At 41.6% G+C, this 13,681-nt stretch overlaps 1 protein-coding gene and 1 pseudogene across 2 annotated transcripts in view; one reads left to right on the top strand and one right to left on the bottom strand.

Moving 5' to 3' along the window:
* The window catches only part of Ocln (occludin), a 44,547-nt gene that overhangs the window by 11,594 nt on the left and 19,272 nt on the right, over positions 1 to 13,681 (bottom strand). For both annotated transcript variants that reach the window (XM_010637313.3, XM_010637314.3), the window contains one exon: positions 2,854 to 3,002. In XM_010637313.3, the coding sequence (XP_010635615.1) occupies positions 2,854 to 3,002 (149 nt within the window). The remainder of the gene's footprint in view (positions 1 to 2,853; positions 3,003 to 13,681) is intronic.
* LOC117285586 lies at positions 6,688 to 6,786 on the top strand (annotated as a pseudogene).

Here is a 13,681-nt window from a genome sequence, read left to right as displayed (position 1 = left end):
TATATATTTATATTTATATAAAAAGACTAATAATAGCAGTATGTAATGCATCGATAGTAGCAACAGCTTTTCCAGGTTCTGCAGTCATCTGAACAAAATTATAGACATTCAGCACATTCCATTAAAAAAACAAAACAAAACAAAAAGAAACAAAGAAAAGAATAATATCAAGAATAATATCCAGAAAACCAAAGTTCTGTTGCTGCTATGGTACCTGGCACCATTTTAGCTGCATTCTTTTTGTTGTTGTTTGGTACTGAGAATTGAACTCAGGACCTTATGCTTGTGAGGCAGGCACAATGCCACTAAGCTAAATCCCCAGCCCATTAACTGCATTCTTGGACTTCATGGGAACCAATACATTTATCTTTTTGCTTAAACTAGCTTAAATTGGGTTTCTATAATTCAAATAACTTGCCTAAATGTCCTACCAGATCATCTTACCAGATTACTGCTACCAAATAATGGCATCATTTGACACCCCGGAGTCAGCCTGCCTTGAAGACTACACTGTAGCAACATTTGACTACTTGATTTATAAACTTAATAAATTCTGCTGCCTCCTGGAACAGAATGAATTCTAACTAGCACACTTCCTTGAAATTCTAAGACTTCAAACATTTCAATAAGCAAAAGGAACCACAACAGGAGAGTAATTAGCATAGGCCACTGTACATAGTTCAACATCAGACTAATGGATGGCGACAGATATCAAAACAGTGGTTACACCTCAGGGTGGGAGCAGGTAGGTTTGTTGGAGAAAACAGTACACTCTCACTGTGCGGTATCTTCCCCGCAACACACACACACCCCTGTAATGTGGAGGACCTGCCCCAGTAAACGAGGTACCATGCTATGATTTGGATGTGGTTAAAAGTGTGCATGTGTTGAAGGCTTGGTCCTGAGTGTGGCAATGGTGAGTAGTGGTGTAGACCTTTAAGAGGTAGAGCCTTAGGGCTGGGGATTTAATACTGTGGTTTCAGCGCCTGTTTCATAGGTGCAAGGACCTGAGTTTGATCCCTGGTACCAAAAAAAAAACAAAAAAACAAAAAAACGGTAGAGCCTTGTGGGAGGTCTGTAAACACTACTGGTGCTGCCCTTGGAAGGGGATCCAGTTTTTACAGAGCAAGCCCAACCTGTGAATCACTCTCTGGCTTCCAGTTCTGTGTGCTCTCTCCTTTCACATGTGTCCCTGACACTGTGATGGCCTCATTACTTGTCAAGAGGTCTTCACCAAAGCTGAGCTGATGCCAATCCATCCCCTTGAATTTCTAGAGATGTGAGCTAATAAACCTCCTTTCTTTATAAAGCTGTCCTGCCTCAGGTATTTGTTTTCTTGTTGTTGTTTGTTTTGGGTACTGGGAATTGAACTCAGGGCCTTGCTATGCTGCTGAACTACATCCATAGCCCCACCTCAGGTATTTTGTTACAACAATGAAAAATGGACTCATACATCAAAATTCTAGAACTGACATGAAATTTTCTAGTTTAAGGGTTGGGAATTTAGCTCAGTGGTGCCGCTGCCTGCCTCACAAAAGCAAAGTCCTGAGTTCAATCCCTGGTACAAAAAAATTTTTTTTTCTAGTTTAATAGCTATTTATGGGGATAGTGTTAATCAACATGCAATCTTTTCCATTCTATTCATTAAAACCTAATAATTATAGGTAAGAGAGACTGAAAACCACAATTAATTGTTCCAGTAAGTTTCTTCTACCCTCACCAAATCTTCAAAACCAGAAATAGTAAAGGGAGCACACAGAACTACATTTTTATAGTGAAAGACCACAATCCAGTCTTTTTTTTTTTTTTTTGTACTGGGGTTCGAACTCAAGTCCTCACGCTTGCAAGGCAGGAAGCAGAACCACTGAGCTAACTCTCCCGCCATCAAGTCTTTTAATTAAATCAGCAAGTGAAAGGCCACATTTTCAATTAAACACGGAAAAGACTCCCACCCTTCTCGTCCTGGATCCTGGTCTTCCAAGTAACCCTAGGCCTCTATCAACAAAGTAAACACACACCCCCTCCCACAGTGGTACCTAGGTTTACAAACAATTCTTTCCATAATTCTGGTTGCAAACTGTATCAGTCCTGAACTGTGAACCAAATCAAATGTCCCCATTAAGGTCAACACTGAACCTAACTACTGAATTTGATTCGGTTTATGACCAATTCAGTTTCTAACCAGAATTGTGGAAACAATTAAGTCTGTGAACCATGGTACTTACTACTAATGTATCCCTCCAAACCATAAGTATAGATAGATCAGAGTCCACATTTTGTGGGTACTGGTAGTTTTCTGTTTTTTTGAGACAGTCTTGTTGTGTACTTTAAGGGGTAGGGATTTACTCTGTGGTACTTAGCCTGCCTAACAAGCCCAAGGTTCTGAGTTTGATTCATGATACCAAAAAAAAAAAAAAAAAAATGGTTGTATAAATTACCTGAGATTATGTACTTCAGGCTCGCCTTCAACTCTATCTAGGCTAGGTTGGCCTAGAACTCATGGCAATCCTCCTGCCTCAGCCTCCCAAGTGCTGGGGTTACAGGAATGAGCCACCACACCTGGCTCTATTAGATATATATTTTTAAAAAGAGAATGGCATGAAACAGTTGATTCCCCATCCCTCTACCCCTACATACTGGAGACTGAATGCAGGAAACACTGAGTTACATCCCCATCCCTTTTTGAGACAGGGTCTTCTTGAGGTTGGCCTCAAACTTGAGATCTTCCTGCCTCAGTTTCCCAAGTAGCTGGAATTACAGGTATGCACCACTACACTAGCTAACAACTGATTTTACAGATGCAAATACTCATTTTCTGATTCATTCTATCAAAGTGAAGGAGCTGCTACTTACAAAGGTATTGACTTATAGGAAGATTCTGCATAGACCTGCTTGCCGTTCACTTTACCATTGGTAGAGTATGCCATGGAACTGTCAACTCTCTCCACATAGTCAGAAGGGGGTGAAGGCATGTCTTGTGTGCCTGCAGACACGTTTTTAACCTAAAAAAACCAAAAAAGAAAAATAGCCGCAAGAGACAATTAGTATTATATACCCTGTAATTTAAAGGGGAAGGAAATGGAAGCATACCTCATATAAAACCAAATATTCATGTGGCTCATTAAATACTATTAACTGATAATTTACTATTAACTTTTTGGAGGTTTTTTTGGTACCACGGATTGAACTCAGGACCTTGCGCCAAGTGGCAGAACCACTAAGCTAAATCCCGGCCCAATGACTACTTTTTTATTATTAGTGTTAAGAGTCAAATCAATTTTTTTTTGTTTTTTGTTTTTTTTGTTTTTGTTTTTGGAGACAAGGTTTCACTATGTAGTTGAGATTGACCTGGAACTCACTATGTAGCCCAGGCTGGTCTCAAACTCACAGTGATCCTCCTGCCTCAGCCTCCCGAGTGCTGAGATTACAGGGGTGCGCCACCACGCCCCGCTCAAATCAGTATTTCTTTCAAGCACAGAAACAGTGCTACTGCTAGTTTTACAAGACCAGAATCTATCATCAAGTAGGAAAAAAAATCTCACTTGATTCTCATCCTAATGTAATTAGGTGGAATAACTACCCACTTAACTGTCTCCCCCATCATGGTAGGAAAGACGGAATGCAGGATTCAATATGAAACAGGTGTGGAATAGTACAGAGGCGAGGCCCCACCACCACTCCAAGGTCTCCCCACACTACTCAGCTCAGACTGTCCTTGAACTGCCCTTGTCCTCCTCTTGCTTCAACCTCCCTAGAAATAGGATTATAGATGACAGACACATATCACTACAGTGGCAAAACTTTCATTTCTCACAAATGCTCTCAAACTCTGCTGCTACTGCCTGGTACCACAATTAGAAAATCACTAATCTAGAACAAAAGACATTGCTTTTTAATCCACTCATCCCTGGGCAAGAAATGCTAAAAATACAGAAAAAAATTAAGGAGCTCAAATTCATCTCTGCTACAGCTCTCTTAAGAAGGGATTTTTTTCATTCTCCGTAACCCTAACCTACACTCAATTGGCCATACTATTCATAGCCTACATACCAGAGCACAACACTGCTCCCTTTCCCTTTTACTTCTTCTTACTCCATTTGATGTGTGCTTCTGTCCTTCAGAAGCATAATTCAGTCATATTTGGTTAGGGGTGGAGCTCCAGGATAAAGCACTGGCCTTGTATGTGCAAGCCGTGGGTTCAGTCCCTAATGTTGCAAAATAAATAAATACATAAATAAATTCATTAGGGATAATGTGTTAATATGGAACATTTACCTTCTTCAGAAGAAAAAAATAAAGGGCTAGGGATATAGCTCACTGTGAAGGGCTTGGGTTAAATTCCCAAGTCCATTAACTAATTAATGCATTCCTGCAGTGTGTGAAGGCCCTGGATTCAATTCTCGTGTTGTAAAAAAAAACAAAAAACAAAAAAACAAAAAAACACACACACATTCATATTTCTTTTTTGCAATACTAGAGACTGAACCCAGGGCCTTTGAGAATGCTAGAAAAGCACTCTACCACTAAGCTGCACACCTATTCCTTTTAAAGTTTTATTTTGGGCTGGGGGTTTGGCTCAGTGGTTCTGCTGCCTGCCTTGCAAGCACAGGACCCGAGTTTGATCCCCGGTACTACAAAAAAATAAAGTTTTATTTTAACATAGGGTATTTGCCAAGTTGCCCAGACTGGCTTTGAACTTGTAGCCTCTTGTCTCAACCTCCAAGTAGCTGGCATTACAGGTTATGCACCACCATGCCAGCCATTCCTATGAGGTAACTTTAACCTTGCACTTGCAAGGCAGGCGGCAGCACCAATAAGCTAAATCCCCGGCTCCAGCCATTCTTAAATTTCACTGAAAACACTTTATTCTATCACTTATTACTAGGGAATTAATTTTTTTAAATGGCAGGGAGACCAAAAACCCCAAAACAAGTGCTAATCCAAGATAAATCATTTAACTGTTTTTGCATAAAGGAATAGAAACAAGGTATAGGGGGGAAACCAAAATAATCCTACAAATTACTTATGTGGAAAAGTGGAATTTTTCAAAGTAAGGGAAGGCAGGACACTTTAGCTTGGTCCTAATAGCTGCCTCGCCTCACCCCTGATCTGCTACCTACAAGCTCTTGAAAGGCTTGGCCTCCTTACCTGCATAAAGTGGGGGAAACAATCCACTACATGAAGCTGTTATAATGAATAATGGACATGATGATACCTCACTTACCACAGTGCTTTCTGAACACTGTAAAAAGTCCTAAGATGCAAGAATAAAGGCCATTTGATCTGATCAAAAAATTTTTAAAAATAATTTGCAGGTGACAGCAGAATTATAATTGAATCATTTTGTGTTCAGACAATATTGTTAGGTACAGTGTCACTTCCCTCCAATACACGCTTTATACTTTGGTTTCCATTCTCACATCATCAAAATCTAGCAAGCACTGTTCCTAGCACTGCAATGACACAAGTCTGAAGATATTTACTCAGCCTCAGAGTGCACAGAGGTATTTTCTTGACTGTTTAACACTGAGTTGGAAAGGAATGGGATCATTTTTCCTCAGAAGTTGGAATTTGGCAGCAGCTTGGAAAACAGTGGGTGGGTTTCCAGGGAGTGTACCTAGATCTCACCACAGTGGGGACTGGGTGGAACCATTCTTGGCTCACAGAACACAACACCAAGCTCCACCGGCAAATCCTCACAAAACCAAAGAGGCCTCCTCAGAATCTGAAAAGACTTCCTTTTCTTAAAAGCCCACTTTACACTTCTCCAGTTGCCCCTTCCCCTCCAGCTGTGACTTCAGCAGGGGCCCTTTCACAGCCTGGAGTAGCTCTTCCTCCTTTCTTTGCCAGCTAATCCTTCACTGGGCTTCAACTCTTGGTTCAAGAGTTACAACCTCCTAGGGACCTTCTTTTCAAATCCCTGCTGGGAGACCAGCAACTTGTCCTCCCTAGCACTCCACACCTATGCCCACAAACCAGTGCAGTTCTAGTGTTGCCCAGCAACTGCTTACTCACAGCACTGGCTCTATCACTTATCTCTAACCTTAGCAGACAATGTACTAGTCTTTTGGGGGGGTACCAGAGATACACTCAGGACCTTGCGCCTGGAAGGCAGGCAGAGCAACACTAAGTTAAATACCTGGGCCCAATGTAATATTCTTTTTATTTCCTTTTTTTGGTACCAGGGATTGAACTCGGGTCCTTGTGCTTACGAGGCAGGAGGTGGAACCACTGAGCTAAATCTCTGGCTAAATGTAATATTCTTAAGCCATCTCCATGACTGCTTACAATACTGAACTGACGGGTCATTTAATAGGAACAACTTTACAGGCAAGTATTACTCCTTTTTCAAAAATGAGGAAGCTGTGACTGGAGGAACTCAACAACTTTCCCAAGGACTTAGACCTACTAAAAACAAGGTAACATGGGCAGTTTCTTCCTTTACTTTTTGAGTTTCCAAAGCCCAGCCCAGTAGCTCACACAGATCAGGAGTCCAGAGTTTTCAGCAAAAATGTTCTGATTACTGTTCTATTTCTATACTGCATACCCCAAATGTCTCATCAATGAGCTGTTCTGAGTTGGCCTTTATTTATTTCAGTGTTAGCAGAACTGGAAAAGCTTGATCACAAGTCCCACCCTCCAGCAGAGATCTTTTATATTTAAGCCTTTTTAATACACAGGCATAAAAAGTTCAGCAGCATGAATAAAAAAACTAGAACAACACAGAGATTACCAGAGCCCGTGTACAAGGGTGACACCCAAATTTGTGAAGCATTTTATATATATATATATATATATATATTTTTTTTTTTGGTACTGAAGATTGAACTCAGGACCTTGCATTTGTGAGGCAGGTGGCAGGAACCACTGAGCTAAATTCCCAGCCCAGCAGTCTGTGTTTTTAAAAGCACCACCCAACTATGACAGCAGACTCTAAGATGAATAAGCAACAGCCTTGATCTTGAGAATCCTTAAAAGTTTAGAAGCAGAAGCAAAATATATTTATAAAACAAGAAGCTGGGTATGGTGGCGCATGCCTGTAATCCTAGCATAGGAGAGGCTGAGGCAGGAGGATTGCGGAGAGTTTGAGGCCAGCCTGGGCTACACAGTGAGTTCAGTGTCAGCTTGAACTACATAGATGAGACCCTGCCTCAAAAACAAAACAAAACAAAACAAAAAACCCACACACAAGGAAAAAGGTTTTTTTTTTTTTTTTTTTTTCACTTTAAGGCTTTCCTTTCCCTTTCTCCCCCCAAACTAAGAAAATATCTTTTCTCTCTTCTGCTTCATTCTCCATCTTTTCACCAATCTGCATATTCAACACAATATAATATAAACCCAGTTCTGCTGCTTTTGAAGGTCAGTAGAAGGAAATGGGGGGAGACCTGTGGGGATTGACTGACTAGGTATTAGTAATTTATACAAGGAGTCCCCAACCTGGATTTCCTACAAAGAGATAAGGCATTTCTGAGTTTCGCTGTTATTATTGATAGGATCCCAGCCAACAAAACTGGATGGCAGAGCTAAAGTTCACGAAAAAGAGAAGAGCAAAGGAGCTGGGCGTTATGGTGCATACCTGTAATTCCCACACTCGAGAGATAGGAGGATCACTGAAAATTCGAGGCCAGCATGAGCTACACAGTGAGTTAGCACTACATAAGGAGACCTTGTCTTAAAGAACAGAATAAAACAAAGAGGAGGCAGAAACTTGTGGGGGGTGCAGTCTCAAGAGGGAAAGGGCTCCAGGGGCCCCCACCAGGGGCAGCCCACCTGCCTCCCTCTTTGAGAGCTGATCCCCAGATCCCCATCCCACATTTAGACTTTACAAAGGCAGCAGAAAGACAAAAATGCTGAAGCCACAGAGGAAAAAATATACCTCAGACTCACTACTGAGGTTAAATTTAAAAAGGACAAGCACCCACACAGAGCCCATTTAAACAGTACTAATAATTAAGGGAACTGTTTCTGAAATTGAAAAGATTCCAAAAGATGTACACAAGAGGTAATTACGATGAAAAATTTTTACTCAAAATATAATTATGCTGGGCTGGGGATTTAGCTCAGCAGTTCGGTGGCCTGCCTTGCAAGCGCAAGGACCCGAGCTCAATACCGGTACCAAAAAACAAAAATATAATTATGCTCATTAGAGTGGTTCTGATTATGAAGTGTGGGGGAAAAACCCTCTTCCATGAACAGTTGATTAAAAAAATATTCTAAATCCCTGTGGGAAGCCAGAAGGAAAACAAAGGACAGCCCCTCTTCAGAGCAGCTCTCTCCTTAGCTGGGACCAAGGTGGAGCTCTGCTCCCCACCCCACCCGCTGAGTCAAGGGAGCACAAAGGTAGAGAATGTTTTAGGTCACTTTGAACGAGGGGGAAACATTTCATCAGCGTTCTGTCATTCAGAATAGTGAAGGCGTAACAGTGCAGTAATACCATTCTCCAGCCTCCCTCTTCCATCCTGCCTTCACTCCAAGTGCAAAAGCCACACATCCAGCCAGTTTAACAGTGTGAAGTCATCTGCTTCCAAGGAAAGTTAAGTTCATCACTGAGTATCTATCACGTGCCAGGCAGAGCCTGACCATGTTTATTCATCACTGCCACCCCATGAGATAGGATTATCAGTAGTTTCTGAGGAGGAAATGGAGCCGCTAAGGTAAACCTGATCAAGGTCACACAGGATGTGAAGTGGCAGAGGAAATATGAATCCTGGTCCACTGAGGAAAATCCTGCACCTTCTGGCATAACAATCACCTTAGAATTCCCACACACTCTGAGGTACCCATTGTTGCTGTTTGTAAGTATGCATGGATCTGGTTTATAGTGGTAATGAGGATTGAAGCCAGGGCCTTTGTACCGACCTATAGGTCTCCAGTCTTTTTAAATTCTGAGGTAGGGTCTAAGTCTCTGAGTTGCCCAGCCCGGGCTCAAACTCCCAAACTTTTCCTGGAGGGAGGAGCAGGTTAATCTCAAAGTTTCATCTCCAGTTTTACAAGCAGCCCATCTCACCTGCCAGTGTCCAGGTACAATACCATGTTCTCAACACTAAGTGGTCCAACTTGTTTTTCCTGTTTTCTGGTATTTTCACATCTGCAGGTGCTAGCCCACACCAAAAGCTCAAAACCACCTCTGAAAAGTTCTTCAAGGCTTTTTTCCACCTTTGATCATTTGAAAGCCAATGCTCCCGCATATACTAATCTCCCAAACAGAAGGTCTGAACAAGTTTGATTAATAAAGGGTGCTCTAATGGCACTGGGCACTTTGCAAAGACATGTCCCCTTCCCAGCTGCACGATGCTTACACACAGTTATCCAGACTTGCAAAGATGAATTCTGAAACTCCCTAAAGGTCAATGGTTAGTAGAGATGGGGAACAGATAAGGTTCACTGAGTGAACCTTATCAAGATCTAATTCACAGCCCCTTTCTGTGGAAATGGAAATACTGGCAAACTGTACTCTAACACACACCCATCTCAGGCCACAGGGCCTCAACTGGTATAGCAAAAGTCATGCAATGCCTCAGTGCTCAGACATCACCTGCATTCCAAACCTCTTCTGTTTATTCCATAGTGGCAAAAGTAAAACCTTCCTCAAAATCAGATACCATAAGTTATGCCAGACTAACCAAATATTCAGCATAGCAGGGACCCCACCCTATCTCTAGGCTTTTTCTTGTTTGGTTTTTTTCCCCCCACTGTGGTCCTGGGGGTCAAACCCAGGGCACTCTACCAATATGTCACTGAGCCACACACCCAATCCTTTTGATTTCTTGATTAGATCCCACCCACCCACAGGGACAGAATTCAGGACCTTCCTCTTTCAAGGCAGGGGAGGGTGGCACCACTGAGTTAAATCCCATGTCTTCCTTTTGATTTCTTAAAACAAGGCCCTTGCTAAATTGCCCAGACTGGCCTTGAACTTGCAATTCTATGTCAGCCTCTCAAGCAGCCAGGATTACAGGACTCCACCACAACTCCAAGCAGATTCTTCTTTTTACTTTACCAAAAGGAAACCAGGAGCACTTGAAATTGAAGCTCTTGATGTTACTGTTGTTAATCGATAAAAAATAATCTCAAGGGCCAGAGACTTAGCTCAGTGCTTCTGCTCCTTGCCTCACAAGTGCAAGGCCCTGAGTTTGATCCCTGGTACAAAAAAATAAGCACACAAGTTTTATAATCATCCCTTAATATTTACTATAGAGGTGTAAGGCTTTCCCAGAGCCAGGCTCCAGGTATCAATATTTATTCTAGAGAAAGTGAACATGTACATTTCTACATATTTAGAACTTTCTAAAAAATGCAGATGGGGTACAGAGATTCAAACAGAATGATCAACATTAACCACTCATCTCATAGACTCAATGGTACTCAGCTTTGGCACCCCCAGCTAAAGAGTCCACCTTTGGGACTGGTCAACTCCTCAGCCGCTATGAAGAGGCAGAAAGGGATGGAGCAATAAGGTAACCTCAATGGGGGAAGCCAGTAGACACATTTGAAACTGCTCAGAAACTCATTCCAAGCTATTCACATTGTACCATAAATGTAAACCTGGTCAGATCAACCACACATATCAAAATCAAGGGGACAATTAACTCATACAGCATACTTTATATATTGTCTACACAGCACTATTCTCAAGAAGCCATCTCATGCCACACAGAAACTTTGGGAATGCCATGTGCCATACTACGGAAGGGGGACCCTGCCTCTGCCACAGCAGGTTAGGTTAAAATGTCACCTGTCCTACGCTTACTCAGACAGGGTCTCTGCCTAGGCCAATTTTAGATGAAACACTGATATGAAAATCTTAAGAGCTCTCATGGCTGTAGACAGCTGAGCCTGTTCAGACCATTCTACCCTTCCATAGCTGAGTTTAGAAGTTTAGCGAAAAGAAAAGAAGTATTGTACATACTTACTGCCTATGTTCCCAGAGAAAATACAAAGCCTAGCCTGGCAGAAAAATCCAGGTGAGGGCCAGGGATTTAGCTCAGTGGTCCTGAGTTAGATATACAGTACCAAAAAAAACAAAACAAAACAAAACAAAAACCAACAACAACAACCAAAACCAAAACCAAAAAGTCCAGGTGAGAAAGCAAGTCCCAAAGACCTTTAAGTCCCTGGTTTTAGAGGTGCCTGATACACAACCATGTCCCTTTCCTCTGAGGCTCAGCTGTTTCTTTTTTTTTTCTTCTTCTTCTTTTTTTTTTTTTTATTGTCAGCTATTTCAATTCTTTCTGGGATTTCTGGGATTTCATGAGTACACTGAATATCTTGCAAATAAATGAATCCTTTTACGTAAGCAAATTTACATTTCTGTCTCCTGCAACTAGAATGCTCATTTACGCGTGATCAGTATTTTTCTGTTTTCCTTTCAATATCCTTGTCAGATAATCACTTTTATTGGTCTCATTCATTTTCTCAGATGCATCTTAGGTCAGTTTTAAGAGGCAGACAAAACAATACTGCCTGATTTTTTTTTGTAGTGGGGGGATCGAACTCAGGACCTTGTGCTTGCCAGGCTGGCGTGGCACCACCGAGCTACATGCTTGGTCCAATACTGCCCAATTTTATAGACAAGGCATTATTAACCTGCTCCAGTGAGTACTGAAATTGGTGCTTTTACACCAGTATCTAGCACCCTTCAGCCACACCTCCTTTACACAGTGCTTTAAAACATCAGAATTCAGGGCCGGGGATTTAGCTCAGTGGTTCCGCACCTGACTGGCAAATGCAAGGACCCACGAGTTCAATCCCCGGTATCAAAAACAAACAAACAAACAAAAACATCAGAATTCATTTGCCTACAGTTACAACAAAAGCAAAGCAGCTGGAATTCAGCTGGTATTCCAACTCCCTAATACACTGCTTCTACTAGAAGTAGACAGGCCAACATTACATACACATCAAGCATGAAGAAAGGGAATCGTGAACAGTCGTGTTGGTCCAGTAGAGAACTGAATCTGCCAGTGAGAATATCCTTTTGCCTTATTACACTGATGCCCAAACTCAGCAGGGCTGGGTTTTCTGGCCCTGTGTACAGTAAAACAGCCTAAGGCAATAATGAGGAGATTTACTCAGTATAAATAATATTTGAGGGTTTCTTTGCCTTTTTTTTGCTCCTGGAGACAGTCTAACTGTGCAGTTCAGGCTAACCTTGAACTCACTATGTAGCCCTGGCTGGCACTGAATTCACAGTGATTCTCCTGCCTCAGCCTACTCCAGAGTGCTAGGATTACAGGTATGTAGCACTATGCCAGCTGTCTTTTTTTTTCTTTTGAGACAAGGTTTCACTATGTTGTCCAGGCTGGCCTTGAACTTCTGGGCTTGTCCTAACCTGGATTACAGCTGGCTCACTTCACCCAGTTTAAACTTTTACTCTTGTTGTATGGACAGATTACTTGACTCTCAGCAATGAAAGCACTTCTAATTACAAGATGACAGAAAGGGAAGGAACACATCTATTTCCAACAGAGCAAGGGAAGGCATCTTGGCTTGTCATATCTACAATGGTTAGTTATTTATGAAAAACAGACAGTTCTCTGATACCTCAGAAATACACCTCATAAATGCTGACCTTTACCCATCAAAACCCTCACAAGAATCAAGACAATAGAGAAACTGGCCTGGCATGGTACCACGCAGGAGGATCACTAGGTTCAGGACAGACTGGACACTATCTCAAAATTTTTAAAAAGGGGGTTGGGGCTGGAATGCAGCTCAGTAATAAGAGATCCCTGAATTCCCTCCCCAGTACTCTTAAAAAAAATTATTTTTTAAAGCTTGGAACTCCTTGGGCTCAATCCTCAATATTACACAAAGATAGCAGAAAAACTAGTTGAATTCTGCCACCTCATTCATTGCCAAAAAGTAGAAAACACATTAGGCCACTGAATAAGACACACTCAGAAAAATACAAACCAAGACAACAGTGATAAACTTCACATTTTACTGGTAAACATAAAATCTATCAATACCAAAAGTTGCTAGTGAGACACATGGGTAAACTATGGAAAATAATTTTGCATTATAAGATGTACATTCACAAAGTCTACACCCTAGGAGTCGCACTCTTAGGTACATACCCAAGAGAAACTTGCAAAAGCGTTCTTGGCAATGCTGTTCTTAATAACCCAAAAACCTACTGACAGGAAACTGGCCAAGGATGTAGCTCCGTGGTAGAGTGCTTCCTGAAAAATATTCTTATGGTGGATACAGTGAACACACCTATCTCAACATTTGAGAGGATGAGGCAGGAATATTGCAAGTTAAGAGTCCTGCCTAAACTACATAGCTACAAACTACGGAAAAGTACTATTTAAACCTTTGAAGGGTATGTGTGTAATACATCTTAGGAACAACACAAAAAAATATGGAAGACAAAAAAACAAGGCAAAATCTAGAACATAAAAAATGAAAACACACTGGGTGTGGTGGTACACACCTGTAATCCCAGCACTCGGGAGGCTGAGGCAGGAGGATTGCTAAGAGTTCAAAACCAGCCTAGGCTACATAGTGAGTTCCAGGTCAGTCTCAACTACATAGTGAGACCCTGTCTCAAAGAAAAAATCCAAGGGCCAAAGATTTAGCTCAACAGTTCGGTGGCCTGCCTTTGCAAGTGCAAGGACCCGAGTTCAATCCCGGTACCAAAAAAAAAAAAAAAAAAAATAAAATAAAAAAAAAAACA

The sequence above is a fragment of the Fukomys damarensis genome, unplaced genomic scaffold (genome assembly GCF_012274545.1).
Source record: "Fukomys damarensis isolate Sample0158 unplaced genomic scaffold, DMR_v1.0_HiC HiC_scaffold_1, whole genome shotgun sequence".
In the NCBI taxonomy this organism is placed as follows: domain Eukaryota; kingdom Metazoa; phylum Chordata; class Mammalia; order Rodentia; family Bathyergidae; genus Fukomys; species Fukomys damarensis.
The sequence above is the reverse complement of the archived record's forward strand: the minus strand, read 5'-3'. Positions and strand labels throughout refer to the sequence as shown.